Here is a 27490-nt window from a genome sequence, read left to right on the forward strand (position 1 = left end):
TTTTCTCATCAGATAAATGAGAAAATAAAACCTCTATGTGCAAGATACCTGGCATAGCATTTTTGGCATGGAAAAATTTCTGTAACATTTTTTTCCACATGTATCTTTATATTCTCACTTGTCTAGTATATGGGTTTCCCAGACATTGCTATTAAAGTAAAATGTTAAAAATCATATCATATAGGGGCCTCCCTGGTGGCGCAGAGGTTGAGCTCTGGGTTGCAAAGCTGCCTGTAGCCTCTGCAATGCCAGTTCGATCCCAGGCCACTGGGTGAGGGTCCCACATGGCGCGCAGACCTCTCCTGCCGCCTGCTGCTCCCCTCAGCAGTGTATTTCATCAGTCTGTCTGTTTTGCTCTCCCCTCTGGCTCTGGTGAATTCTCTCACCCTCCCGCACTTCTGACTGTACCCAGTGCTTGTATAAATAAATAAATAAATCTTAAAAAAAAAATCTTAAAAAAAAAATCATATCATATAGCAAACAAATTGGAAAAGCTGACTGTTAGAAGAAAGCCAGTGTCAATTCATTAAATGAATAATTCCTTTGTAAAACAAGTAACTATCCAATTTGTGAGTAGTTCTTGTATGTTGAATAGGTATGTTGGGTGTGTGTGTGTGTATATATATATATATATATAGTAAATCTTAGAGAGCCATCTAATTCTCTCATTTAATAGGGAAATAAAAGACCCAAAGAAATTAAATTCCCAGTTGTTAGTAGAATTAGAATTAGAACCTAGATTGATGCATATACCACTGTCCCTACCCCTACAATCTCACCTTCTCAGAGTTCTTTGTATTTGATGGCATCCTGTGTTACACCTTTTCATGAGTTATAGGCCATCCATGGCCCTGCTGTAGCCTTTTACTGTGACCTTGACTTTGTAGGGGTAAGCATCCCAGACCAGTCAAAAAGAAAAAGAATCTTGGAGTCTTCGAGAGATTTGACAGGCCTTTATGCTGAATCAGGGAACCAGGTACCCAGGCAGACCAGCAGGTAGTCGTGGGGGCCAGGAGGCTGGCAGCAACCAAGCCTCCCAGATCTCCACACTCTCTGTACTCTCTCATTTCTCTCTGGCTTCTCTCCTCTTTCTCCCTCTTCTCTCTCTCTCTCTCTCTCTCAAAAGATTATCAATTTGATACAACGTTTTTATTAAGCTGTCATTTAAGCTGTCATTTTGTAGGCCAGTGAAGTCTTGGCTGAACAAACCTGCTTAGTCTCTTGGGTTGCAGTCATCTGCCACTGAGCTGTGTGCCTTCTATGATGGCTCAGCACATGGCCAGGAGCTCTTCAGAACTGCTGATGGAGCACCCACAGGGTGATCCAGCCTGGCAGAGTCAGAGTCCCTGGATGACCTAAAGGGGCCTGGTCTGGATGGCTGGCCTCTTCTAGAACCAGCTTCCCTGGGGAACCAGGCAGAAGGTGCATGGCATTCTTTGACCAAAGCCTTGAGAGTTCATGTCTCTTATGTTATAGTCTACTAGTTACTTGTAGCCATTCAGATTGACCAACCCCACTTCTTGATGGGGTATGTGCCAAAGAGTTTGCATATGTATTTTTTCTTTTTTTTTTTTTTTTTAAATATTAAATTTTATTTTTATATTCCCCCATACAATTGCAAACGCCCCATTCTGACCCCAATCCTTCCCCTCCCGCCCCCCACCCCCCAAAAAGTGTCTCTGGTTCATAGTTTTTTGTTGATTTTGATTTTCACTTTCTTATATTCATTTTCCTGGTCCCTTATTTAAGTTTTCTAGATTCCTGCTATGAGTGAGACCATCCGGTATTTTTCTTTTTCTTTCTGGCTTATTTCGCTGAGCATGATCCCTTCCAGTGCCATCCATGTTGCTGCAAATTGCATGTGTTTATCTTTTTTGAATGCTGAGTAATATTCCATGGTGTATATGTACCACATCTTCTTGATCCAGTCATCTATTTTTGGGCATTTGGGATGTTTCCAAAGCTTAGCTATTGTAAACAGTGCTGCTATAAACATAGGAGTGCAGGTGCTCTTTGGAATTGATGTTTCTGTGTCCTTTGGGTAAATACCTAGGAGTGGAATTGCTGGATCATATGGAAGCTCTATGTTTAGTAGGTCCAGAAATCTCCACACAGCTCTCCATAGTGGTTGGACCAGTTTGCACTCCCACCAACAGTGCACAAGAGTTCCTTATAATCAACACCTCTGACTGTAGATGTAAGAAGTCAGAGAGGGCCTCCCCGGTGGCACAGTGGGTTGAGTGCAGTGCTGTGAAGCTGTCCGCAGCCTCTGCAGTGTGGTTTCAATTCCTAGCCAGCCAGGGAGATTCCCACATGGCGTGGCAGACCTCTCCTGTCGCACCCGCTGTTCCCCTCAGCAATGTATTTTGGTCATCTGCCTGTTCTGCTCCCTGCTCTATCTCTGGTGAATCCTCTCACCCTCCTGCGCCTCTGGCCTGTACCCCAGCTCTTGTATAAAAATAAATAAATCTTAAAATAAAAAAAAGATATCAGGGACCAGAGAGTAAGAAATCAAGGTTGACTTTACCTCTGTATGTGTTCTTTGTCCTTGCCATAGGGAGATTCATCCTAAATACTTTCTGTGATGTTGGATCCATCAAAAATTCTACCAAATTTGGTGGACAATCTCACATGACTAAACCAATAAAAAGTTTGTAGTATTAGGAAGTAAAATCCATATTTCCTTTTATTTAATGTTTACATCACTGTTTACAATTCACTTTATCATGATTCTGTAAACCTGCTGTACAGCCTGTCTCCTAAACAATCATTCTGACTTTTATCTAGACAGGATTGCAAACTGAATGGCAGCTCTACTGCTTTCCTGTAATAGAATGTGCCAAGTGGTTGTAGTCACAGAAATAGGTGATTTCACTTAGGCAGATTCAAAGACAAGCACCCAGAGAGGGACCTCTGCAGGCCTTACCCAGGCAGGTGGGGGTAATGAACACCTCCCCTCTATTCTTCTTCCTCAACATTAATGTATGAGCAACTGTAGGCTAAAACACCATTTTGAGTTGTCATGGTTTTTTTTTTTCTGTAATGGTAGAAAAAGATAAATACTTTTTGCCAGGAGACTCAACCTCATCTGGATTCAGTTTTTGAAAACTGTTGTCAAGGTTTAGTTGTTGTCAGTATTAGAAACATTTTTCCTCCAACAAACTATATAGATGTCCATCATTCTAAAGATTTATTTATTTATGCATACAAGAGCTGGAGATGCAGGAGGGAGAGTGGTGATGAGAGGATTCACCAGAGACAAAACAGGGAGCAGAACAGGCATATTGACTGAAATACACTGCTGAGGGGAGTGGCAGGAGAGTCAGGAGAGGTCTGCTGTGCCATATGGTCACCTCCCTGGCCAGGGATCGAACTTGTGCTGCAGTGGCTTATGCTGCAGTGGCTCCAGATAGCTTCATAGTGCTGCATCTTAACCCCTTGTGCCACCAGGAAGGCCCAATGCCCATCATTCTAGTAAATGTATATATAGCTTAAAGATTTATTTATTTATGCATAGAAGAGGTGGGGTACAGGCCAGAGATGCGGGGGGGATGAGAGAATTCACCAGAGACAAAATGGGGAACAGAACTGGCAGATATACTAAAGTACACTGCTGAGGGGAGCAGTGAGCGAGTCAGGAAAGGTCTGCTGCACCATGTGGGTTTCTCCCTGGCTGGCCAGGGATCGAACTTGTGCTGCAGAGGCTGTGGAATGCTTCATAGTGCGGTGCTCAACCCCTTGCGCCACCAGGAAGGCCCAAATGTATATACCTTAATAAAAAGTCTGTCCCTTCAAGGTTTCTCCCATTCTGTTATAGTTACTGACACTTTCAAAGACATTGGAATGGGATGTGGAGAAAAGATGGGCAGGTACCTGCAGGACTTCTCCTCTATAGGGTGTTTGTCCTTGCAGGCATCTTTGGAGGATGCTCATTCCCGTCCAGTGTTTATACATAATTCAAGTAGGCCCATTCATGATTTACTCTTGGAACCCGCCTGTAACTATAAGGCCTTGGTTTTGAAATTCCAATTCCTCATCTCACTTTTTCTTATGTTATCTCCTTCCACTCACTGAATATGGTGAAGGGCAAAAGAGTATTAATATGGGAAGTTAAACCTCAGTTAACATGAATCATCACACATTGTGTTTTGTGACTTGTTCAGATTTCACAAGTATTCACACATCTGCCATTGAAGGGAATTCTATGTTGCCCCTTCTAATTTACTGTAATTTCATTTGTAGGAAAACTGAGTTTGTTGTTTGAGAATTCATCTTCAGTTGCATGTAAGAAAAGCATTATTTTAGTGTCCTGTTCACCTAAACAGCAGAGATTGTCATATCAACTTCTAAAAAATTTCATTTTCCTCAATAAATCATACTAGTTGGGGTGAGAGAGGGCTGTGGAAGAGCATTAAGGACTGTTCTTCTGTTGCACTGAGCTAGAATTGAGTGTCTGCTCTTTACTCAGTGCTTATTATTGACAATATTCAGAGTATTTTTTTATTTTTTATCTTGGGTATTTTGTGGGCCATGAAACTGAAATCAAAGAGGATCAGCCCAGCTATCTAGACTGATGATATACTTTTTTTTTTTCCCTAGTGTCTACCAAATAGTTGTTGAGGAAGAACGTCCACGAAGAACTAAAAAGACAACAGAAATCTTAAAGTGCTACCCAGTGCCAATTCACTTCCAGAATGCTTCGATACTGAACTCACAGTACTACTTTGCTGCAGAATTCCCAGCAAACAGTCTCCAAGCTGCTCAGCCCTTTACTATTGGTGATAATAAGACATACAGTGGCTACTGGAACACTCCCCTTCTCCCTCATAAAAGCTACAGAATTTATTTCCAAGCTGCTAGTAGAGCCAATGGGGTAAGTTTTATAGATGCCTGTTCACTTAGGCTATTCAGGGTTATTGATGTGAATGTTGTCAGATTAAATAAATAGCAGTGAGAGATAAAGTCGTGCTTTTGTTTGTTTTTACTTGGGAAAAAGGTGGGATTTCTTTTTTAGATTTTTCATTTTGAGAAATTTATGGAATGAAACAAATCTATTCATATTTGTTTTCGTAGGGAGAGTATATTATCAACATAATGGTTTTTATTCTCAGTTCTTACTTGTTACCAAAAGCTGGATAGTAATTCTGCTTAGCTTACTATTTTACAGGAAAATAGTATAGCTACAACACATACATTCCGCTCATTTAAAATTTTGTGAGATTCACAACATCTGTCTTTTTTGCATATTCTATCCCATTTCATTGGTTCCATAGGAGTTTATGCTTCCTATAGATGTGACTAAATTAGATATCTTCATTTTTCTCTTAAGAGAGATGGAAAAAATAAAAATTATCATTGAGTTGTCTGAACTTTTCCTTTCCTTTTCAGATTAACTCAAAACTCTGATAAGATATTAGTTTTATAAATTAATCTTATACATAATGAATATAACTATACATATATTATGAGTATAATATATATACTTATTATAATGTAAGTATAATAAGATAAATATAATCTTAAAGTCTTTGTTAGTCGTATAAGGTCTCTCTAGACAGTAGAGAACAGTTTCCACTACCTTCGTGGTTCCTTTCCTCCATAGCTCGGATCTAGATAACATCGTTGACTTGACTTTTACCTGTGGAAAGGGGGGAATCTACACCTCGAGTTATTTTCCAATCGTGTTTGTATGGGGAATGGGCCAGGGTCTAGAGGAAGAGAGTAAGGGACACAAGGCAGAGTCTTTTGTGTTCAGCATCTTGCTCATCATCTGCTTCAGAAATGCCCACCAGCAGCACTGGAGCCAGAAAATGAATCTAAGTGTGGTTCAAGGAGTAATCCTTGTGTAATTAATATCATGCTTGAAGCAATGAGCTCTCTATCAATATTTAAATAGAACTACAGATGTTTTTATTTGTCTTAAAACATGAATAGTGATTTTCCCCCTTTTTATTTGACACAGGAAACCAAAATAGACTGTGTCCGAGTGGCCACAAAAGGTAGGTTGAAACTGTAGGAAGCTCTTGCGTTTTTCATTTTTTTTAATTTTAGATGGTATTTTAAAACTTCTCAAAATTTTAACTTCATTGAAATAAGTGTGTTGTGTGTGTGTGAGCATGGACCAAGATCTTATGGCAGTTAACACTGGTTGACTGTATTTCATGTAGATACTTTTTGAAATGAGAAATCATATTATTGAAAACTTCCAAGTAGTTTTCAATGGTTCTTTTTAAATATTCTTTTCAAATAAAATTAATTTTTATATGATCTCAGTATACATTTTTTATACCATAGTGCCATACATAATAGTACTCTATCTTGTGAATTTTCATATGCAAAGTAGTAAAATAATGTCTGCTATTTTTAGGCAATATCTCATTGTACTAGTGTTAAAAAGTGGAGTCTCCTGGGCTGCTTTTTCTGATGATGTGTGTCTCTCTGAACTAAGTAACCAGTTGATATTATTGTGAAACTTCCATTTCCCAAGTCTGGTTAAAAGTCTGAGGATAGCTGATCATTGATGAGATCTTGAAGTACCTAGAGAGAACCATGGTAACTTTCCACATAGCACCCCCCAAAGAAGAAAGTGCAGATGTGTGTGCCACAAGTGATAATAGTATCTTGTCAACCCTGCAGTGTAGGTTTTAACTAACACAAGTGGAAGTGTGTAATTTATAATTTACACAAGTGATAATTTATAATTTTATGAGTTCTGTCAGGCAAAATTACCTGGTTGTTTTGTTAACCCTAATGCAGCATAGTTTGAGTCTATCTATCACAGCCATCCATCTACATTTTCAAAATTCTCATCGATTCTTATTTTATGAAGTTACATGACTTTTTTCTTCGTGACCTCAACAAATATTTCTTGGCTTCATATTATGTACCATATATAATACACCTCATTTGTATTTTGATTTTATTCATAGACCCATAATTCTATTTCCAACAATCTATAATAATATTAAAACACTCAATTCTTATATTGTACCTAATTAAGTGTCTCTACTTATAGGAGAAAATTAATAATAAATGAAATTACAGATTTTGCTGTGTTTTATAGAATGTTAACTACTATTAATTATTAATAGTTAACAATTAACTGTTAACTATGAATTATTACAGTATGTTGAAGCCCTTGAATGAGGCTTCAATGTTCTTAGACTTCCAGATCATCACCCATACACATGTTGCTTTGTACCCTTGAGGTCTGAAAAAGTAATTCCAGTTCCACAGGGCCTAATTTATAATGCCTTATGTTTAACATCACAGTTGCAGCTTTAGAATATCACTTTCATGCATATGTTCTCATTTATTTCCAGAAAATTATTGTGAGAAAGATGACAGTTGCTGCTATTTTTATTTTTAAGGTTAGGAAAATACATACTTTAGTGATTAATTAATTGACCAAGGTCACTCAATTTATAATATGTGGCTCAAGGTTTGATCCAAAGCATTTGAATCCTACCCCCAGGGTTTCACCGAGCAGAAACTATGACCCGTGCTAGTATTGCACTGTATCAGTATCCATCCTCTCTTTGTTAGAGTTGAGTCAATGCTCAATTTACTCTGAAAACAATGTAATATTTGTCATCGTGTTCATCTGCATAGTTAGATAATTATATAAATAACAGAGTAGTAAATATGGAAATCTGACGTTTGCTGTTTTCACAATGCATTGAATTACATGTGATTTGGATCATTTTCTTCCATCAGCTAGATTTAATCAATATTGTAATTTGTTTTTCAATTCGACAAGGGATGATTAGGCAATCAGATGACCTGATTGACTAGATATTCCCACTCATATTTTCATTCACAAACATTTATACAGCAACGAACTCTATCCAGAAACCTCTTTTGGGAAAAAAGAAAAACAAAATTGTAAATGTATTACATGGCATTGTTATTTCTATTCATAAAATCATTATATAGGAGGAAACATTGGGAGATAGTCTCCTTCACTGTTTTATACTGTTTTGTTTTGTTTTTTTTTAAGATCTGCATGTACAGATTCTGCAACCTTCCTTTGCAGTACAGGGTAATATTTCACCACCTTTATACTCAAATTTCCTTTCCCATATTAAAAATTATTTAATAAAACACAAGATTTAGTTTTAAACAATATGGGAAGCCATTCCATCTTGAATACTTAGTCAAAACAGAGAAATAGGCAAATCCAATAACTTTATGGACACCATATGGAAAGATGTTTGAAATTTAAGAGTTCAAACATCCTGACTGTTTTTGTGCCACGTATTGCTGACAATGTGGTTGCTTAATTGAATTTTCAGATACTAGACCACTTTACTCAGCAGTGTTTTGAATTAACAAAGATTTCAATGTTCCTTGAAACAATGGTTGACAAGTATCCTTTATAGAAAAAAGTATGGAGGTGGATTTGTTTTCACAAGGAGCTAGTTTGTAATTTCAAGTACAGGTATGTCTTTTAAAGATATATTTTATACTATTTATATATTTAAAGTTGTGATTATTTTAATCATATTCCAAGAATATATTTTGACAGTAATCATCTTAAATATAAAGCCTTCTAAAAATTAGACCCAGGGAAAAACCTAGCTTGTGTTGTTATCTATCTTCATATGTATAGGGAACTGCTTATGTATTTTTTATTCCCCTTTAATTTATACTTCTAGTTTCCCCATGATGTTTGTGACTGTATTATCACTGGAGGCAAATTCATCGTAGAATATTACATCTCTTGAGTTAAAAGATAAAGAAATCATTAAATAATAATAAACTTGATGTTTAGATATCACCCTCCCAATTCAAAGGATTCTTTTTCATTCTGTATGATAGAGAAAATAAAACAGCTTTTAGCTATTCTTAGATTCTCCTGATTTTTATTTTCATTTTAATCACTTTCACGTTTTTATAATTGAATTCAAGACTACTTGATCAACACTGTCTTAGAAGTTGGTATGTATATATATATCTTTCACATCCCTGTTGTAAAATTGGTAATTGCTAGAGTTGCAACTCTTTTTATGCCAGTTTTGGAAGAATCTATTGATGAGCAATTCTAAACTGACAGGATACATTTAAAAACTAAAATCTGTCTTTTTAATAAATTAGAGTTCTTGTATTAAATGAGTTTTGTTCTGATTAATATAAAAAGCAGTTTAAATTTTATACTTTACATCAATCTTCTATAAAATAATATTTTTCTGTAACTTGTGGCTGCTGTTTCTCCTCATCAATATAGTCACTTGGGGACTTGTTACTCATTTATTTTATTATTATTTGAGTACCTCCTATATGTTAGGCATAATATAATCTGTGAGATACAGATACATAAATATATCACCAACTAAATTCTAAGGATTTTGAATTCATAAAAATTTGAGGAAGCTTTTGTTGTTTATTTGTAGTGTATGGGGAGAAGGGTCATATATGTGAACTTTATCTTTAATTTGTTCCTTTCCATGCTGATTTGGCTAACAGCTCTATAAGCTAGAGATCGAGACAAAAACTTCCTAAAAACACATGCTAAATTCTTTCTAAAAGTATTATAAGTCAGACTATAAACCTTAAACAAAGAGAAATCAAACCATTATTCTAATGTCATATTTTAAGTTGGATTTTCTATGCAAAAGAGCTGTACTGTTTTTAAGTTTAGTATGTCATTTAACTTACATTTGTGCTGGGATGACATAATGATTTGTTTAAAGACCTTCAGGAAACTTTGAAGGATTTCTATTCTAATACAACTTCTAACTGTATTCAGAAATACGAATGTTTCTTTTTTTAATCACTAGGCTCTTTGAGAAGTTTCTTTAGACTGTTTCCCTGTTCACTGTTTTGTTCCAGAAAAAAAATCATCCATTCTAGGCCATAGTGTTACAGAATGAAAGTACACTGACAAAAGAACTGAAAAGAATGTGTGTTGAAATGTAAAGCTAATTAAGATTTGTTTTAATTACTCATATTCAAAACACAAGAAAGTAAATTATATATTAAGGCCATTCATATATGCTAATTTGCAATTATTTAGCTATGGATTTAGAAATATCATAAATATGATAGACATTTGTCATTCTTATTTTAGAGAAAAAACATTCCCTTTTTTTGATCTGAAAACTCTTTATGTTTGTCATGGTTACCTAAGGCCCCTGAGAAGTTCCTAAGGAAAAGAAACCAGTTTAATTTTTTCCAACCATTTTTTTCCAAAATTATTTGACCTAAACTCATTTTTCAAGGTACACTGGAGTCATGCAAAGCACACTATGGTAAATGCTGGTTCATCAAATTCCAGAGGCCCCATTATATGCAACTGAGGAGGAACTTTGGAAGTCTGAGCTACTCCAGAAATTATCTACTCTTCCATGCATGCCTTAGTATTTGCTGGAGTTCCAAAATTTATCAGCATGAAATAATATCTGCAAAGCATAGGATTTGAATTTCTGATGTTATTTTGCCAAATTTAACAATATTGTTTTTCATGATTCTCACTGACATTTTAAAGCATAGGGTAACAAATTTTTACATAGAGGGCAGATGTTAAATATGTCAATCTTTCTAAGTGAGATGATCCCTGTGATTGCAACCAAGAGCAGCCATTGATGATGAGTAGGCAAGTGAGTATGGTGGTGTCCCAGTAAAATTTTATTTGTAAAAACAGGCAGTGAGCCCTTTGACTCCTGTTTTTAACGTGATCAAGTTTTTTCCCCTTGTAGCTGAAATTATTAGTCACAAATGAATATTTTACAAGGCAGAACATAGAGATCATATAAAAATCCTTTGAAATATACTTTTTCCATGGGATTTTGAACCTTAAATTATAGTTTGCCTTCTTTCTAGTTGTGAATGCATGGCTGCCCAACTTAACTATTTTCAAGGAAGTTTTTTTTTTTCATTGCTTACTTTTTTGGGTAGTGGATAGATCCTCTGTTTTTCTATAAGAAAATGAAAGTTTGCTGAAAAGTAGAGCTGGTAAGATTTTTTCTTAAGTGATGGAAAATCCCACAGGAATATAGGTTGAACAGAAGTAGTCTATGACCAAGCACATATCCTGCATAAACTTGGAAGTGGTACCAAATAAGTAACTCATTTTAGAAGTTGCATTACACTGTTTATAATTTATTATATCAGTATGCAAAATTACACTGTGTCACGTCAAGGAGATTATCTTTGTAGTTCCTTGAACCTCTTTATTCTCTGACCAAATGGTTAGGTTAGCTTATTCATCTCACTTAGCAAAACTAGAAGTTTCCATTAATAATGTGTGAGAGACAATCATTGCATTTGTAAACCCAGTCACTGCAGTAGTCTAGTTAGATAGAGCTACACTGTTTAAACAGTGCAGAGGGATATTTCAAAATATTATGCAGCAGGAGTTTTGGGTTTAATCATCTGCAGATGGTAGATGATCTATTTTCCTTACTCGCTGCCACATTTCTAACTGCACCCAGGCTGTTCCATATAAATTAGTAATCTTGTATGTAAGCCTGTTCTTAATTTTCCAATATTTTTTCTTTGCATCATTTTCCAGCTGTATCACGTTAGAACTGATGTTTTAATTTTCTATTTTTTTCAATATCTGTGTGTCATAAATGTTAACCATTTAAACACAGTTACTGAGTTGTATGAGAAAACCAAGAAGACATCCTGGTCTGCTTTTTGAATTTTAATCATTTGTTTGGTCACTTGTAAACCATGACAGTGATAGCAAAGGCAACTGTTAGTATTTTTATTATTATTATTTTAACCAGAGATCATATTTTTAATTCCCTTAGTGTTACAAAACATGGTCCCTAAGTGGAAATGCTCTACATGAAACCTACTTACCAGAGATACATTTTTCTAACAAAAATGTTTTTCATAAAAGAGGATAACATTCTTCACAAGGGTGATTTTAGCAAGAAAATTATTGTGACTTAAGCAGCAAAATTTTAAGTAACAAATTTTTAATTCCTAAAGTTTGGATTATCAGATTTAGCAATGAATTTCTTTATATACTACACTCGATAGCAGTTGGAAACACTACTTAATCTAGAGCTTTATTTAGGACTAATCCTTTTGTCTTTACCTTTTTTCTCTTCAGCTGATCCATCCAAAATCTCAGAGATTGTAACAATGTCATAGTTAGAAATCTAACTGCCTGACAAAAAAGCTTGTTTAAGGAAAAAGAATTTAGAAATTCAACACCTCGCTATAGTTTTTTTTTTTTTTTCTTTTTTCCTTCTCTTTTTGTTGTTGTTGGAACAAAGTTGAGACGATGTGATATACTGATCGAGATTCTTCTTGCTAGTCTAGCTTCAGTCTGGCTTTTTCTTCCCTCATGCATGCTGACCTGGGAATCTTCCTTTGCCATAGCTGCGATAATCGTGACTCAGCTTACAACACCTTACATTCGCATCGCCCCTGCCGCAGGCGACGACCAGCTGACAGGTCAGATGTTCAAGTATAGATGAGTCATCTTGCCCATTTCCTGCTCATTTTTCTCAGCTTTGTTTCCCCTCTACATTTCTCCTTTGCTTAAGGCTTGTTTCCAATGTCTCAGACTCTTGGTACAGACCTGTGCCCGCATTAAATTAAGTGATGTGCTTGGCCTCTTCTCTGTGCACATTATTTCCATGCATTAAGCACAACTCCACTGCATGTTTTCATTGTGTGTTTGTCTGTTGGTATGTTCCTTTCTAGCCTAATGTTATGTAGAATGAAATTTGCTGAACTTGTAAGAGCAATGACATCAAACAAGATATCAGTCAAAATACATAAAGATGCATTCCCTGTTATCCAAATTAATCTAAAAAGGGGTTGCAATTTGAGGGTGAGAGAGTTTTGTTATTCATGTAGGGTTTAGTTTACACATATGTTTAGCAATACACAGTCTTGCCTGCCAGTGTTATTAAGTGAAGTCACCCAAAGTTGTGTGGGGTGACATTGTTCAAACACCTTTTCATGTACGTACAACTGGAGCAGAGCTGATTGCATTTCATATAGATCCTTGTTTCAAAGCCAAGTGTTTATATAAAGCAGTGGCACATCTGCAAGTCAAATACAGTGAATAATTTAGGAAAGTTTTTTAAAAATTAAATGACTTTGAGTCAAGTATGCTTCTTTAAACCAAGAGAAATTAAATTGTCTATTTCATAGTACCTATCAAGATTCATGGACATCTGTATAAAAGAGTCCAGTAAGTTACTGTAGTTCAAAGGTGAGTGGTTACAGAACCCTAGAAGGCAAACTTTTGTCCTACAACAAAAGCAAGTCAGTGTCAAGATGTCTAATATAATTATGGAGGCAAAAATCAAATTCTGGTTTTAGAAGGATCATTGATATCACAGTTTATTGCATATAGTATAGGCATGATTAAAGATGAAGAAGAATCTCATGATTGCTTTCCAAAGAATTTCCACTCCAGCAATTGTTCTGTGTATATGAAACTAAGGAATATTCCCTGACATTTAAGAAAAAAAGAAATAAGCATAATTCATGGTAAGAATTCATAAATGTTTAGGTACTTTGTGAGCTTATTATTTGGAAAATAAGGCAACTGAGATTCAGGAAAATTATAGACTACTTTATATGAGGTAAAGAAATCTAGGCTAATTCTGTTTCTTTCTGCACCAGAATTCTATACATATTTTTAGTCCTTTGTTTCAGGCTTAAAAGCTATAAACATATTATTAACAATCCTGTTTTTCCCTTGCTTTCAAGTTTCTTTTAAGCTTATTTATTTTACTGATTGAAGTTTTACTTGTTACAGACTCTTTCTTATCCTGAACTTCTGAGGTTTTCTTCGTGGGGTAGAAGTACTTAAGGGATACTGTGTTTTTTTTAACATAAATCTTTCCCTCTAAAACTTTCCAGAGTAAGGACTGCCCCTTGGCCCATTTGTCAGATTAGGCGTTCATCTTGAGGGTCATCTGGAATCCTTCAGCAAATCTGACCCACATTATTTCCATGCTGGCACCAGTCTTGTTAGCAAATCATTAAAAGCAGTTTGGTCCTGCTATCATAAGATGAATACCTATGGAAAATATAGGTAAATAGTCCCTCACTCAGACTATACCAGTATAATCTGCTACCTTCAAGTTAAGCATGCTGTTCACTCTGCATGAAGAAAATGAAACGTCATAGTACAGCTTTCTCTCTAAAACTTGCATGATTAAAACATACCTTGTAAAGCAGCCTCCTTCACAAGACTTACAGATCCAGTATAAGTGGTTGTTTTGAAATGAGTCTGTAAAGGACACAGACATTGCTGTAGTGTACAGCTGCCATTCTTTTAGGGCTCAGATGATCTCCATTATTTACTTTGTTTTTTTGGGAATTAAAATGATGAAATGTTAGAACGAGCTTCAAAAACCAGAAAAAAAAAATACTTGTCCTTTTTTCAGTATTTACTCTTGGTTCAGTGTTTGTTAATCTCACTCAGATAAATTCAAACTCAAGTGACATTTCTTTTGCATTTTCTGTTTGCATCAGCCATCAACATTGATAGCAGAAACACTTTTAAAAATAGATTATGAGTCATACTGAAAGTTTGAAATTTAATTCATTTGATTACTCATTTGCCATTTATTGAGCACCTTATGTGTACCAGGTAAAAGATCTACAAATGCTTATAAAGAGTTTCATTTGTACGGTTGGCAATACTCTTGGCATCAGGTATATTTGCATTAGTAATATCAAAACCTACATAAACATATGTTCTTATAAATGAAGCATGATTATCTTATCGGTTAAGACCACAGTTTTGAAACTAATGGGAGAAAAGAACGTGTACTCCAGTGCCTCTCTCTTGTTATGCAGCTTAGAAAATGGTAAGCGGGACTCCTTTGAATTTTCACATCTGTGACCTAGCCAACAGTGATAGTTGTATTTACCAGATCAGTGAGGCCCTTCCAAAAGACAACAGGAGATATGTGAAGAATACATTCTCAAGTGTCTTCAGTATTTTTGTGTGTGGTTCTTTTTGTTTTAATTGTGCTGACCTCTTGCACCTACCCATGATATTCTAGGCTATACTTAGCTAGGAAACTTTGATAAGATAGTGAATCTTCTACAGAGTAGTTCCTTTTGTCTCAAAATGCTATAGATACTGGTAGGCTTGCTTTGGTATGGATGGGACCGCCCTCTCTTGTCTAACACTGAAGAAAACCACCTCCCTGGTGACCTGACCCCAGCAGGAGACTATGCCAGACTCACAAAAAAAGTGCTCATAAATACTGACTGATTTAGTTCGCTGAATGAATGGCCCAGATATCAGAAGGGTTGCAAAGAAGTTCAGCCTGAAGAATGTCAGTGTGTCTGACAAGAATCCCGTCATTGCCCAGGGAGACTTGTTTAAACATCTTTGTTCTTAACCCACAATAAGGAATACAACATCACCCAATATACACTCATTTGTAAACCTGTAAGTTCAAATGAAAAGAAGGTTTAGAAACTACACTACCAGGCCTCCCCTGGTGGTGCAGGCGGTTGAGCGCCGCGCTGTGAAGCTGTCCCGCAGTCTGTGCAGCGCTGGTTCAATCCCGGCTGGCCAGCGAGGGTCCCACATGGCGCGCAGACCTCTCCTGTCACGCCTGCTGCTCCCCTCAGCAGTGTATTTAGTCAGTCTGCCTGTTCTGTTCCCCATTCTGTCTGTGGTGAATCCTCTCACCCTCCTGTACATCTGGCCTGTACCCTGGTTCTTGTACAAATGAGTAAATAAATCTTTAAAAAAATGAAAAGAAAAAGAAACTACACTACCATTGCTACTGGTGGAATAAGATGTCCTCTGATATGTTCTCTGCTGAACTAATTCTTCTTCATAAAAGTTCTAGTTTCTATGTACTGAACTGATTTCAGATCATACGAATGGGTTGCAAACCATGGTGTTAAAAAGCACTTTACTAAAGCACAAGATTTAGTATATTGTGAAAGAGAACAGAATATATAATTGGAATAAATATCCTGTCTACCTCAAAACTCCCAAAAGTCTACCCAGAGAAAGTTCTAAAAACTGGACATATTTCTGGTTCTTGTTCCCTTTATTTTGTGATTGTCTGTAATATAGAACTGATTTGGGAGGAAAATTAAAAGCTGTGCATACCAGAAATTTCTCTTTAAGAATATATACTTAATTTGGGGCCTCCCCGGTGGCGCAGCGGTTGAGCGCTGGGTTGCGAAGCTGCCCGCGGCCTCTGCGGCGCCGGTTCGATCCCCGGCTGCTCCCCGGCCACCAGAGGAGGGTCCCACATGGCGCGCAGACCTCTCCTGCCGCCCGCTGCTCCCCTCAGCAGTGTACTTCGGTCCTTCTGCCTGGTCTGCTCCCCGCTCTGGCTCTGGTGAATTCTCTCACCCTCCCGCGCTTCTGACTGTACCCAGTGCATGTATAAACAAAACAAACAAACAAACCAGCAAACAAATAAATAAAGCATGCCTCTATAAAAAAAAAAAAAAAAAAGTTTAAAAAAAAAAAAAGAATATATACTTAATTTTATAAATATGTCTAGGCTATTTATTTTATACTAAGATATTTATACTAATTACCCAGCTGACTCAGAGATGCTGTAGAGAATGATTTCCTTAAACAAACATTATATCATCCATTTTGGTTAACCATACATCTAATGTGATAAGATCTCTATCCTAGTGTATTTATAAACAAAGTGACTTCTGGGATTCAAGGAAAAATCAGATATATCAAAGCAAGTAGAAGTTCTTGCTAGATATAATTAGTGCTTAAAAAAATAGGGAACTAGCCAACAGTTACTCCACATAAAGTTTCAAGATTTGAAAAAGATACACATGACACATGTCTGTATTGTCAAAGATAAACACAGCTGGACATTAGTTACAACAGTGAAAACAGTTTTTACTCAGTAATTGCTGACAGTAGGCGATAGAGCTGAGCCTCATTCCGATTAGTGCAGAGGTCACTGGGAGTTTCCAAGAGACAATAAGGGACTAGGAAGGGAAGTGAACAGAGGGAGTGAAAAATTGCAGAAAGCCAAGAGGGAGGTTGTCCATGTGACCTGACTACCGCCCGGGTTTGCTAACTGGTGCTTAAAGATGTTAGGCTGTTCCCCTCCCACAGAGGCTGGGAGACAAGCCACCCTATCCTCCTTCTGGTGGGTGTCATCTGGAACAGTCAATTATATTGGCAATCTTGTGTTTCCTCAGGCAGGCACTTATGAGGTCTAGGGTCATCATAGGGATGAGATCTTGGGGTGTTCGAAACTATGCTAGAATTTCTTCTCTTTATAGGCCAGGGCTGAGGCCTAGTTGAGAAAAGGCTCCGGAACCTGGCTAGACTTTGGTCCAGAGATTATTTTCAGTATATAGGTAAGGCTGTTACTAAATGAATAGCAAGGAATTTATAAATGACACAAAGCAAATAGAAGTCACTGAACTAAAGCCCCACTGAGGAAGATAAACAACTCCAGTACTTATGGAAAACCTTCTCTGTTCTAGAATCTGTGCTAGAGACTTTACACACACTATTTCACTAACTCCTCACAACGGTCACCTGAGAAAGAAGCATCATTATTTTCTACAGTTGAGAAAAATTCAAAGACATTAGACTCAACTTCATAGGCCCCAGAAGTCAGATATTCAGTCAAATAAGGGACCTAAATTTGTTCTGGGCTTTGTGATTCTGTTATAGGACAGGGAAAAGGGTCAGCCCAAACCCCGCAAACCTGCCTATTCTAAATGGGTTCTGCCATCCGCCGCATCAACACAAAACATAGGAGACTTTAATGGGAAGGAACTTTAATAAAACTAGGAAACAATACAGGAAAGGCAAAGAGTCTAGTTTCTAAATGAAGCACCCAAAGTTACCCGTCCCCTCGTGGGTAAAAGTCCATCCATATGGGATCGGCCCAGAACAAGGCCCCAAAGCCCGCCACAAGTCTAAAGCATCTTCCAGTGGGGACCCACAGAAAAGGGTCACAAACAACTGGACAAGCCCGGAAGGAAAAGAGCAAAATCAACATCAAGATAAAAGCTGCCATTGTCACCTCCCCACGGGTCTCACCCACATCTGTGTCACCCAGTCCACGACCAAAAGACAAGCGCAGTTTCTTCACGTGTCTCTAGGCTCCATGCGCCTCCTCCAGGTCTCCTGGCTCCATCCTGCTTCCTTCCTCAGTCTCTTCTGCAGCTTCTCCTCTTCCTGCTCAGCTCCACCCTCCCTTGGGTGGGGCAGGGAAACTCCCCCTTTCCTGGGGACCACCCTGTTACAATTCCAGCCCTGTGGTCCTTCCATTTCAGCTCTGTGTGAACAACCCCTTTCACCCTGGGTGTGTCCTCCCCTTCTGCACAGGCCTCACTTGCTTCCTACTCAGCCCTGACACCCAACCATCCCTTTCAGTTGAGTTCTCACTAATCCCTCTGGCTCTTTGCTGTCTTGATCCCAAGCCTATGAATATTGTCACCTGCTTTCTTAGCTCCTGTTTCCATCCTGTTTCCAAATGCTGCTGGATAAAGGCAGAAATGGGCAGATTAATTCAGCTAGAGTTACATGCTTTATCACCACCTCACCTTGGTCTTTTCTGCTAATCAGTGAATGTCTCCTGCTTATGCAATGGTAGAACATCACCCTCCCCCCCCCGCCTCCCCAGCTACTGTTTCAGCCTGAAGCCCTAAGATAGGGTGGCCAGGCCTCCCCTTCCATGTGCTGCCTCTCTTCTGGTCTGGCAGCGCTTTTCCAGCCTTGACACATCAGGCCGTCATTGTACCCCTGATGATCCCAGCCATTGGGTCACAGAAAAGGACACCTTTTCCTTAGGAACAAAAACCATACAGCCCATCAACACAGTCCAAGGATACAGTTGAGACTCTTAGTGACAAGTAGGTCTGTCAAATATCAACTTTAAGCACTCTGTGAAGCCTTAATACCATCTTTCCAGAACCTAAGTGTGCCCTGCCATCTTGACAAAGAGTGAAGCAAAGTGCTAGATACAATATGGCCAGCTCATGGACTTTTAGCAGTAAGCAAGGTCTAAAACAATTAGGACCCAAATTTGGTGGTTACTTGGGGGCAGGGGCAGGGGCATAGAGGGGAGTCGGGAATATAGTGAGGAAGGCAGGGATCTCAAATTCTTATTTCACAAATGCTCATTAATCACTTGCCATTTCATAGGCCCCCTGCTTCCTCCCCTTAAAGGTGAAAACTCTGAAGTGTTGGTGCACTGTTTCTCAAACTGTTCTGTGCAGTTCTATGGAAAACCCTTAGCCTCCTTTTCACACAGGCCTGTGGGTCGGCCAGTAACTTCAGTTTAGAACATTATGGGTAGCATGGCAGGCAAGAGCTAGGATTCTAGAACTGAACTGCTCACTGTTGAATCCCAGCTTTATCTGTTATCAACAGAGAAAAAGTCACTTCAGGCAAGAGACTTCACATCTCTGCACCCTTAACTTGCTCATGTGTGAAATGGGATCATAGTTTTACCTATGCATACAGTTGTTGCCAGGATGAAATAAAGTACTTAATAAACCCTCAGTAAATGTTAGTTATTGTTTCTCTACCTCAGCACATTTTTTCAATTATGAGAAGAATGCAAATTCTTACATTTCTTCCTAGCATAGCTCAGTAAACCAAACTTATAAAAACTCAGATATACTAGAAATGGTTATCCCAGGTCTACACTAACTTCATCCAGGCTCTAAATCTGCTGTGCCTTTCTATGTATGTAAAAATATACTAATAGAGCTTTTCACTACCATCTATAGTTTATCACTTAATATGTCATAATTACTTTTTAAGGCAATATGTATCAACCTAAGTCATGTTTTTAATGGTTGAGTATTGTTTCTCTGTAATATATTATGCCCTTGTTAGTGGACATTTATATTTCACCATTTATTTTTTTTTCCTTTAAGAACCACAACAACAGCCAACTGCAAATTGATAGTGTTCTAGATCAGTAATTGCTCCTGTTATTTTCATTTAGCAATCCCAAATATTGGTCAAAAGATTAGCTTGGATTTTTTTTTTTTACATAGACTTGAGCAGATTACTTTATTCCCAAATTATAGCAGTTCCCTCTCCCACCAAGTGTCTGTTGTGGGTCCCTTTCCCCACAGTTGCACCATTTACAACCTGGTGTTTCCAGTATGATGGGTGAAAACAGTATCCCAATGACTTCCTGAAGCTGGCATTTTTGCATATGTTTTATTGGCATATGTTTTATTTGCATTTTTTTTCTATATCTGTTCATACTTACTCCTGTCAGTCACTCTTTAGACTTTGTTTTGTGTGTATTCTGGCATAAAGTTTTCTTTATTACTCTTACAACTTCACTTGCTGCTTAGTAGCTGGAAAGACTATTTGAAAATTGAAGTCTGGACTCATCACTCCTCCTAAAACCTTAGATAGTTTCCTAGTACATTTGGAGTTAGGGCCACACTTGTGACCACAGCATCAGGGCCTGCCTGACATTCAGCCCACATCTCCTGTCATTCGCTGCTGTTCCTTTTGTTTCTCCAGGACATCAAGGTGTATCCTTCACCAGACACATCTGATGTTCCCTCTGACTGAAACCTCTTTCCCCTTTGCATTACCAGTTGGTCTCAAGATCCAGGATTCCACATGAATGTCATTTCCTCAGAGAGGCCGACTAGACCACTGCCCCTGAGTGCAGAGCCTGGTGCCCCCAGCCACTGTCCAGTCCATTGCTCTGCCTCTTCTGGATGACTTGTGTCTCCCTCCTGAATGCGGTGTGAGGAACTTGATCTTTCTTGTTCCCAATTAGCCCTGACAGCACCCAGAAGGTGTTCCAAATTATTTACAAATGAATGAACACTTGATCTTTTTTATTACTTTTATCCTAGGTATTTTATTCCTTTCATCACAATTGTAAATAAACAGGAATATTTTAAAATTGATTTATTTGGCCTACTTTTGACTGATTTTATGTTACTCTGTTGCAAAATATGCCTCTGTTTTATAGTGTACATTTATTTTAATACAGTAGATCTTTCCATTGCAAGTAAAATGGACCCATCATTTTCCCACCTATTTTTAAAATCACAATTTCAATCAGCCGTTTTCTGTGGCAAGAGTTATAAGAAAGTTAGTTTTAATATAATTGTCTTAGAGTGATTTGCCCACTTTTATTTCTGTTCACCCAGTCTGTTTACTTCTCTGCCAGCACCTGTCAGATCCAACCAGTGCATCTTTGGCTCTTTTCATGAGCAATAAGCTGTGACAGTCTAAATGTAGAAAACATCATTTGTCCTTCTGCGTACTCAACATCGTCTGTTTCTAAGATAAAGACATAACTGAAATCAGGCCTTAGCCACACATTGAGTAGCTTGACACTGGATATGGCTTGAAGATAGGATTTTTCACTAAAATTTAGCTTAGTCACTGTCAACAATAGCAAGTACAAAGGCCCAGTGGTGGGAAATAGCATGACTCATCATTGCTAGAGAGAAAAGAATAAGGATATGTGATGAATAGTAAGGATGTACAATGCAGGCAAACAGAGGCCACTGTGATGTAAATTATATTAAAGACCTCGGTTTAGATCCTAGGAGCAGCAGGAAGCAATTGAAGTGTTTTCAGGAAGGGCAGATAGTTTTAAGTTTTCTTTGTACACTCCAGCAACACTAGAAACTTTGGAAGAGAGAGAAAATACCCAAAATCTGCACAACATGGTCTTTTGCCTATAAATTCTGAATGAAATTCTCTGTTTTTGGAATTAATCTTGCTGCCTTATACTTTTTTTTTTTTCTAAAGCAAGTGAAGAAATGAAAATCAAAATGTCACAATTGGTCTCTATCAATGATAGTTAATAAAAAGCTTTACGTGTCTAGTAAAGAGAGACACATAAAAAAATCCAAGAAATGGAATATATCTGTCAGCCTAGGAAAAAAAAAAAAAAAGCCCAGCATGAGTGTCTATTACTGGAAGAGTGAAATGATAGAAAATTAGTACAGTCTTAAGTAACCAGTTCTGGGTCATAGATAACAGATAATCGTCATGGAAGAGTATGTTATAAGGAATTTAATGGACAGGTTCAAACATATCAAATACTTTTAGTACCTCTGAGATAGAATGGTTTCATTCAAATTCTTGCCTGAGATAGCACTTTATCAAAGAGCTATTTACTAGAGTATACATATAAATCAAAACTGATGGAAAACATTGAGATTAATAAAACTCAATAATATTATTTGAATGTATGGGCACTAGATAAAATCTCCCTATTGTTAGCTTCAGACAGTTATATTTTACTCTCTCCAGATTTCAGTCATTAAACTTATAGCATGTCGTATAGGAGAATATTAGTAATTGTGTCTATATTGAAATATTAGATTTATTTTCACTACTACTATATTTTCTATATCTCTATACTTTCTACAACTCATTCAGTTCTTGCCACTTGAAAGACACTCAGAGACCAGCTATAAATTTCCACTGGAATGAATTCAGTTATCAAAGGTAAAATTGCCTTCAAGGTGTGAACTAATTTCCACACCATTTTTTTTAATAACATCCCTATCACAGAGGCACTCCCAATTGGAATCACTGTCACAAGTGGACTCCAGGGCACTGAAGCGTCACACAGACCACCATGCTCACCCTCCCAGCAAACCCTTTTTTTTTTAAGATTTATTTTATTTATACAAGAGCTGGGGTATAGGCCAGATGGGCAGGAGGGTGAGAGGACTCACAAGAGACAGAGTGGGGAACAGAACAAGCAGACTGAGGAAATACACTTCTGAGGGGAACAGTGGGCAAGACAGGAGAGGTCTGCTCACCATGTGGGTTGCTCCGAGGCCGGCGGAGATCAAACCAGCACTACTGAGGCTGAGGACAGCTTCATAGTGCTGCGCTCAACAGCCTGCGCCACCAAGGAGGCCCCCATCAGACATTTTTAGGACAAGCATACCATTCAGTTCTGATAGAAGTAAAAGTTACGACATTTTACATATATCTGAAGTGTGATCCTATAACTGTAAGTCATATACAGTGTTGTAAACCAATGTTGCATCAATAAAAAAAAATATTAAATATGTTACAACTTTTCAGTTCCTGAAATACTGAGTTTTGAGGAGCTATGGTCAACATTGCTCAAGCATATTTTGCTGTCTGTACTGCAGGAAGAAATTATTCACACCTTCATCCTTTACATGAAGAACTTACCTCCTTGGAGAGTTTGGTGTGTTATTAGCTATATTAAGGGATGAGGACAATTCAGGCAGCTCTCCTGCAACTATGCAGGAGCCTCTCTTTTTCTGCTTTTCCTAATATACCTGTCCTTTTAAAACGTGTGTTGGGGTGGAGGGGGATGAGAATTCAAAATAGTGTAACATGTGCTCCTCACTTTCAAGGAACTTATCTTTATGATCTTTGTTTATACCAACAGTTCAATCAATATTCCACTTCAGTGAATGTGCCATTATCTTGAACTATTTATAATAATAAGTTGGTAATGAAATAAGTTTATTTATATATCGGGATGTGTGTGTGTGTGTGTGTGTGTGTGTGTATCCTTTTTTTACTCTAAAACAGTATGTATATGATACCAGAGTCATTTTTAGTGTCAGGAGCTTTGATTTGACCATTTAAGAGAATTTTGGATAAAAATTAAGGGAAGAAAATGGTTCCTTTAGTATTCCTTATTTATAAAAATAGCCAAATTTCACTTATACTGATAATCAATATATTGGAAATAGGGGCTAAATTATAACTATTTCCCAGCAATTTAGGTATCTTGTTTTTTGTCCAATTCAGCATCATATCAGATTGGATGATTAACAATTTATGTACCCCATCTTGAACATGAAAAATTAAACATTGGGGTGGGTTTATCAATGCATATATTTTGACGACAGAGGCTAATATTGAAAGTTAGTTTAAGGAGAATTTGGTTGGAATTTCACCATCTCTTACAAAGATTACTTGAGGATTCTCAAATTTCCTTTTCAGCTACAAAGAATAAAAAGTGAGAGGAAATTTTTATTCTTTCTGCAACACCAGCTGAATGCATTTTAATGGGCTATGGTGTCACTGGTGATTTATTGCCCCTTTTCATTCCTTTATGTGTTATATTTGTCATTTCTCGATGGCAGTTTCATCTATAAAACAGTATAGTTACAAGAAAATGGTGAGAGGATACAGGACTGCCAGGGGAGATTCTGTTCCTTTTCCCTTGTCATTTGGGAGAAGGAAATATTGAGTCAAATGTCATGCATTTGGCATCAGAAATAATATATTTTTAAAAATGTATATTGCACTGAAATAGTATTGTTTTCCTTTTTTCTACATAAACTTAAGCATTTCTGTGTAAAAGATTTTTCTATATAAGAACAATTTAATTTTTCAGTATCCTTTTGATATGGAGAATTGACATCTTTCTACCAGCGGTATGATAATGAAAATTAAACAGTAAATTTAACTGCCTTTTGTATGTTTAAGCCAAATAGAACTTTCTGGCCCAAATAGCATAAATTAAAATTTTGCATTTTTAGGGCCTCCCTGGTGGCGCAAGGGGTTAAGCACTGCACTATGAAGCAATCCACAGCCTAGGCAGCACGAGTTCAATCCCCATCCACCAGGGAGAAACCCACATGGTGCAGCAGACCTCTCCTGTCTCACCCACTGTGCCCCTCAGCAGTGTATTTCAGTCAGTCTCCCTGTTCTGTTCCCCACTCTGTCTCTGGTGAATCCTCTCACCCCCTGCATCTCTGGCCTGTACTCCAGCTCTTGTATGCATAAATAAATAAATCTTTAAAAAAATGCATTTTATAAAATTTACCTTTAATTTCAATATTAATCTGATACATTCATTGTACATGTCTGAAAGGGATGTTGAAAATAATGTTTTCAGCTCAAAATAAACCAAAACATTGGCACAAATATAAAATACAGTGAAAAGGAAAGTGTCCACAGTAAAAACTAGTTTAAGATTTTTGTATGAAAGATTTTATTGATATATTGATGAGCTAAACCCTTCTTGGTTTGCCTATAACTTGTTATAAAAGTATACACTTTATTTTTATAGTAAAATTAAATTCATCCTTGATGTCAGTGAACATGGAGAAAACTGGGTAATTTTAAATATTTATCAAAAGCAGTGTTTTATCTGTTCCATTAGGTTTCTCTTTACCGGACACATAAAGCTGTTCATTAACTACCTTTGATAGAGATCATTTGTGACATTTTGATTTTCATCCCTTCACTTGCACTTGTTACTGCAATTTGGAGTATAAGGCAGCAAGATTCATTCCAAAAACAGTGAATTTCATTCAGAATTGATAGGCAAAGGACCGTGTTGTACAGCTGTTTGATTAAATTTGATTGACTTTGAATTACTCTCCCCTGTAAATAAGTAGTTGTAAAATACTTAGTATTTGTGAGGATTTTTTTTTTTTAGTTTTTTTTTTTTTAAATATTTGTTTATTTGTGCATACAAGAACTGGGGTGTAGACCAGAGGCGCGGGGGATGAGAGGATTCACCAGAGAGAGTGGGGAGCAGAACAGGCAGATCTACTGAAATACACTGCTGAGGGGAGCAGTGGGCGAGACAGGAGAGGTCTCTTGAGCCATATGAGTTGCTCCCTGGTCGACCAGGGATAGAACTTATGCTGCAGTGGCTGGCCTTAGCTTGATACTGCTGTGTCTTTAACCCCTGCACCACCAAGGAGGCCCAACTTTTTGAGTTTTTATGGGTGTGACCCAATTTATTTAACCAGAATGAGGAGGAAATCAAAACTCCCTTCATGATCTTAGCATAGCAGGATGTAGAGGAGTCAGCAAATCAAAAAAAAATATCAAGGATAAATCTAGAATAAACAAAACTCCCTTTGGAAGAAAGAATTCTTATTTTAAATACTTCACTGGCCCTGTGAAAGAACCAAGGACAAGTCAGGACTGGCAGGTCCTTACCACAGAAGTGCTTCATTATATTTGCCCTTTTCACAGTACTAGGGTCAAAACTTGTTCATCAGTGGCTCCACTGGGCTGCAGAGGGAAACCCAGACTCTTTAAATTTGGCTTCTAAAATATTACCATGTTAAAACTACGCACACACATACACACACACATACACACACAAACACATACGCACAACTTTAAGAATTGTCATTGTCATTTTAATGTGAGAAGATCCTGGGTTTGCCTTTTAAATGTCTAACTTTATTCTCAAGCCCTGGCTCTTGTAGCTTAACTGCCAGGTATTTTTAATCAAATAATCTTATTTTCTCTGAAAGTTGAGCTATTGGGAAAGGGTCCCTCTCCTTCATGGAACTTGTCCACATACTTTCTTATCTTATACGCTTGTCAAAGTGGAATCCAGGTCTCAGGAAAGGACTGTATCACTTTCCTTAATGACAGATCATTGGAAACATTTTTATTAATAAGCCATAACCATGGAGTAAAATGCAACATTTGCATGCTTGATGTAAAAAGATAAAATAACAGACTTCAAAGAAATTTCAAGCCAGTGGTGAACCACTTAGGATGAGCCGCAGATTTGCACAGCTCCTGATAGGCAGCTGATGCCCTTTGAGATGTGGATGGGAAAGTATGAGCGACACAGCCTGCCTCTGACCAGCTCCACATTGTACTTTATTTTTTTTAAGATTTATTTATTTATGCATACAAGAACTGGGGTACAGGCCAGAGATATGGGGGATGAGAGGATTCACCAGAGACTGAGTGGGGAACAGAAAAGATGGATTGACTGAAATACACTGCTGACGGGAGCAGTGTGAGTGTCAGGAGAGGTCTCTGTGCCTTGTGGGTCACCTCCCTGGCCGAGGATCAAACTCGCGCTCCCGTAACTGCAGATTGCTTCATAATGCTGTGTCTTAACCCCTTGTGCCACCAGGGTAGCCCCCTCACCACCTTCTAAATGAGAAAGTTAAAGGCTTTGCAAATTATGTGCATTGGGATGCATAGTTATTCTGGGAAATATCCTATTAAAGTACAATGTGGGACCTCCCTGGTGGTGCAAGGGGTTAAGTAAGACGCAGTGCTACGAAGCTATCCACAGCCACTGCAGCAGGAATTAGATCCTGGCCAGGGAGATGACCCACTGGCACAGCAGACCTCTCCTGACTTGCCCGATACTCCCCTCAGCAGTATATTTCAGTCAGTCTGCCTGTTCTGATCCCCACTCTGTCTCTGGTAAATCCTCTCAACCCCTGCACCTCTGGCCTGTACCCCAGTTCTTGCATGCATAAATAAATAAATCTTTAAAAAAAATAGAAGGTGGTGAGTTCCAGTCCTAGATCCATGAACATTTCTCTTAAATTCGAAATCTTAGTTCCCATACCTATAAAACAAGAATTGCTATTTCCTCACCTCATGGTGGAAAAATGAATACACTAAGGGATATAAAGGACCTGCCACACAGATGGCTCAGATTGAAGGCACAGGAATTGGCAATTGCTAGTAACTTCTTTTGGGCTTTGTGGTGTTCATCTAATAGAGTATTGTTTCATAGCTCTTTGGGCTCTCAAGAGAAGTGGGTAAGTAACCCAGGCCACTGTCATTCCCTAGTTTGATTGTCGCAGCCCT

The 27490-nt window shown here is 37.8% G+C and overlaps 1 protein-coding gene across 4 annotated transcripts in view; it reads left to right on the plus strand.

Moving 5' to 3' along the window:
• PTPRM (protein tyrosine phosphatase receptor type M) overlaps window positions 1-27490 on the plus strand; it is a 796148-nt gene that overhangs the window by 535706 nt on the left and 232952 nt on the right. For 2 of the 4 annotated variants that reach the window (XM_054694203.1, XM_037508822.2), the window contains exons 12-14: window positions 4600-4873; window positions 5963-5999; window positions 12337-12411. In XM_054694203.1, the coding sequence (XP_054550178.1) occupies window positions 4600-4873; window positions 5963-5999; window positions 12337-12411 (386 nt within the window). The remainder of the gene's footprint in view (window positions 1-4599; window positions 4874-5962; window positions 6000-12336; window positions 12412-27490) is intronic. The other 2 variants (XM_054694205.1, XM_054694204.1) reach the window with 1 other exon arrangement.

Source organism: Talpa occidentalis, unplaced genomic scaffold, assembly GCF_014898055.3.
Source record: "Talpa occidentalis isolate TD23 unplaced genomic scaffold, MPIMG_talOcc4v2.1 talOcc4.13, whole genome shotgun sequence".
NCBI lineage: Eukaryota > Metazoa > Chordata > Mammalia > Eulipotyphla > Talpidae > Talpa > Talpa occidentalis.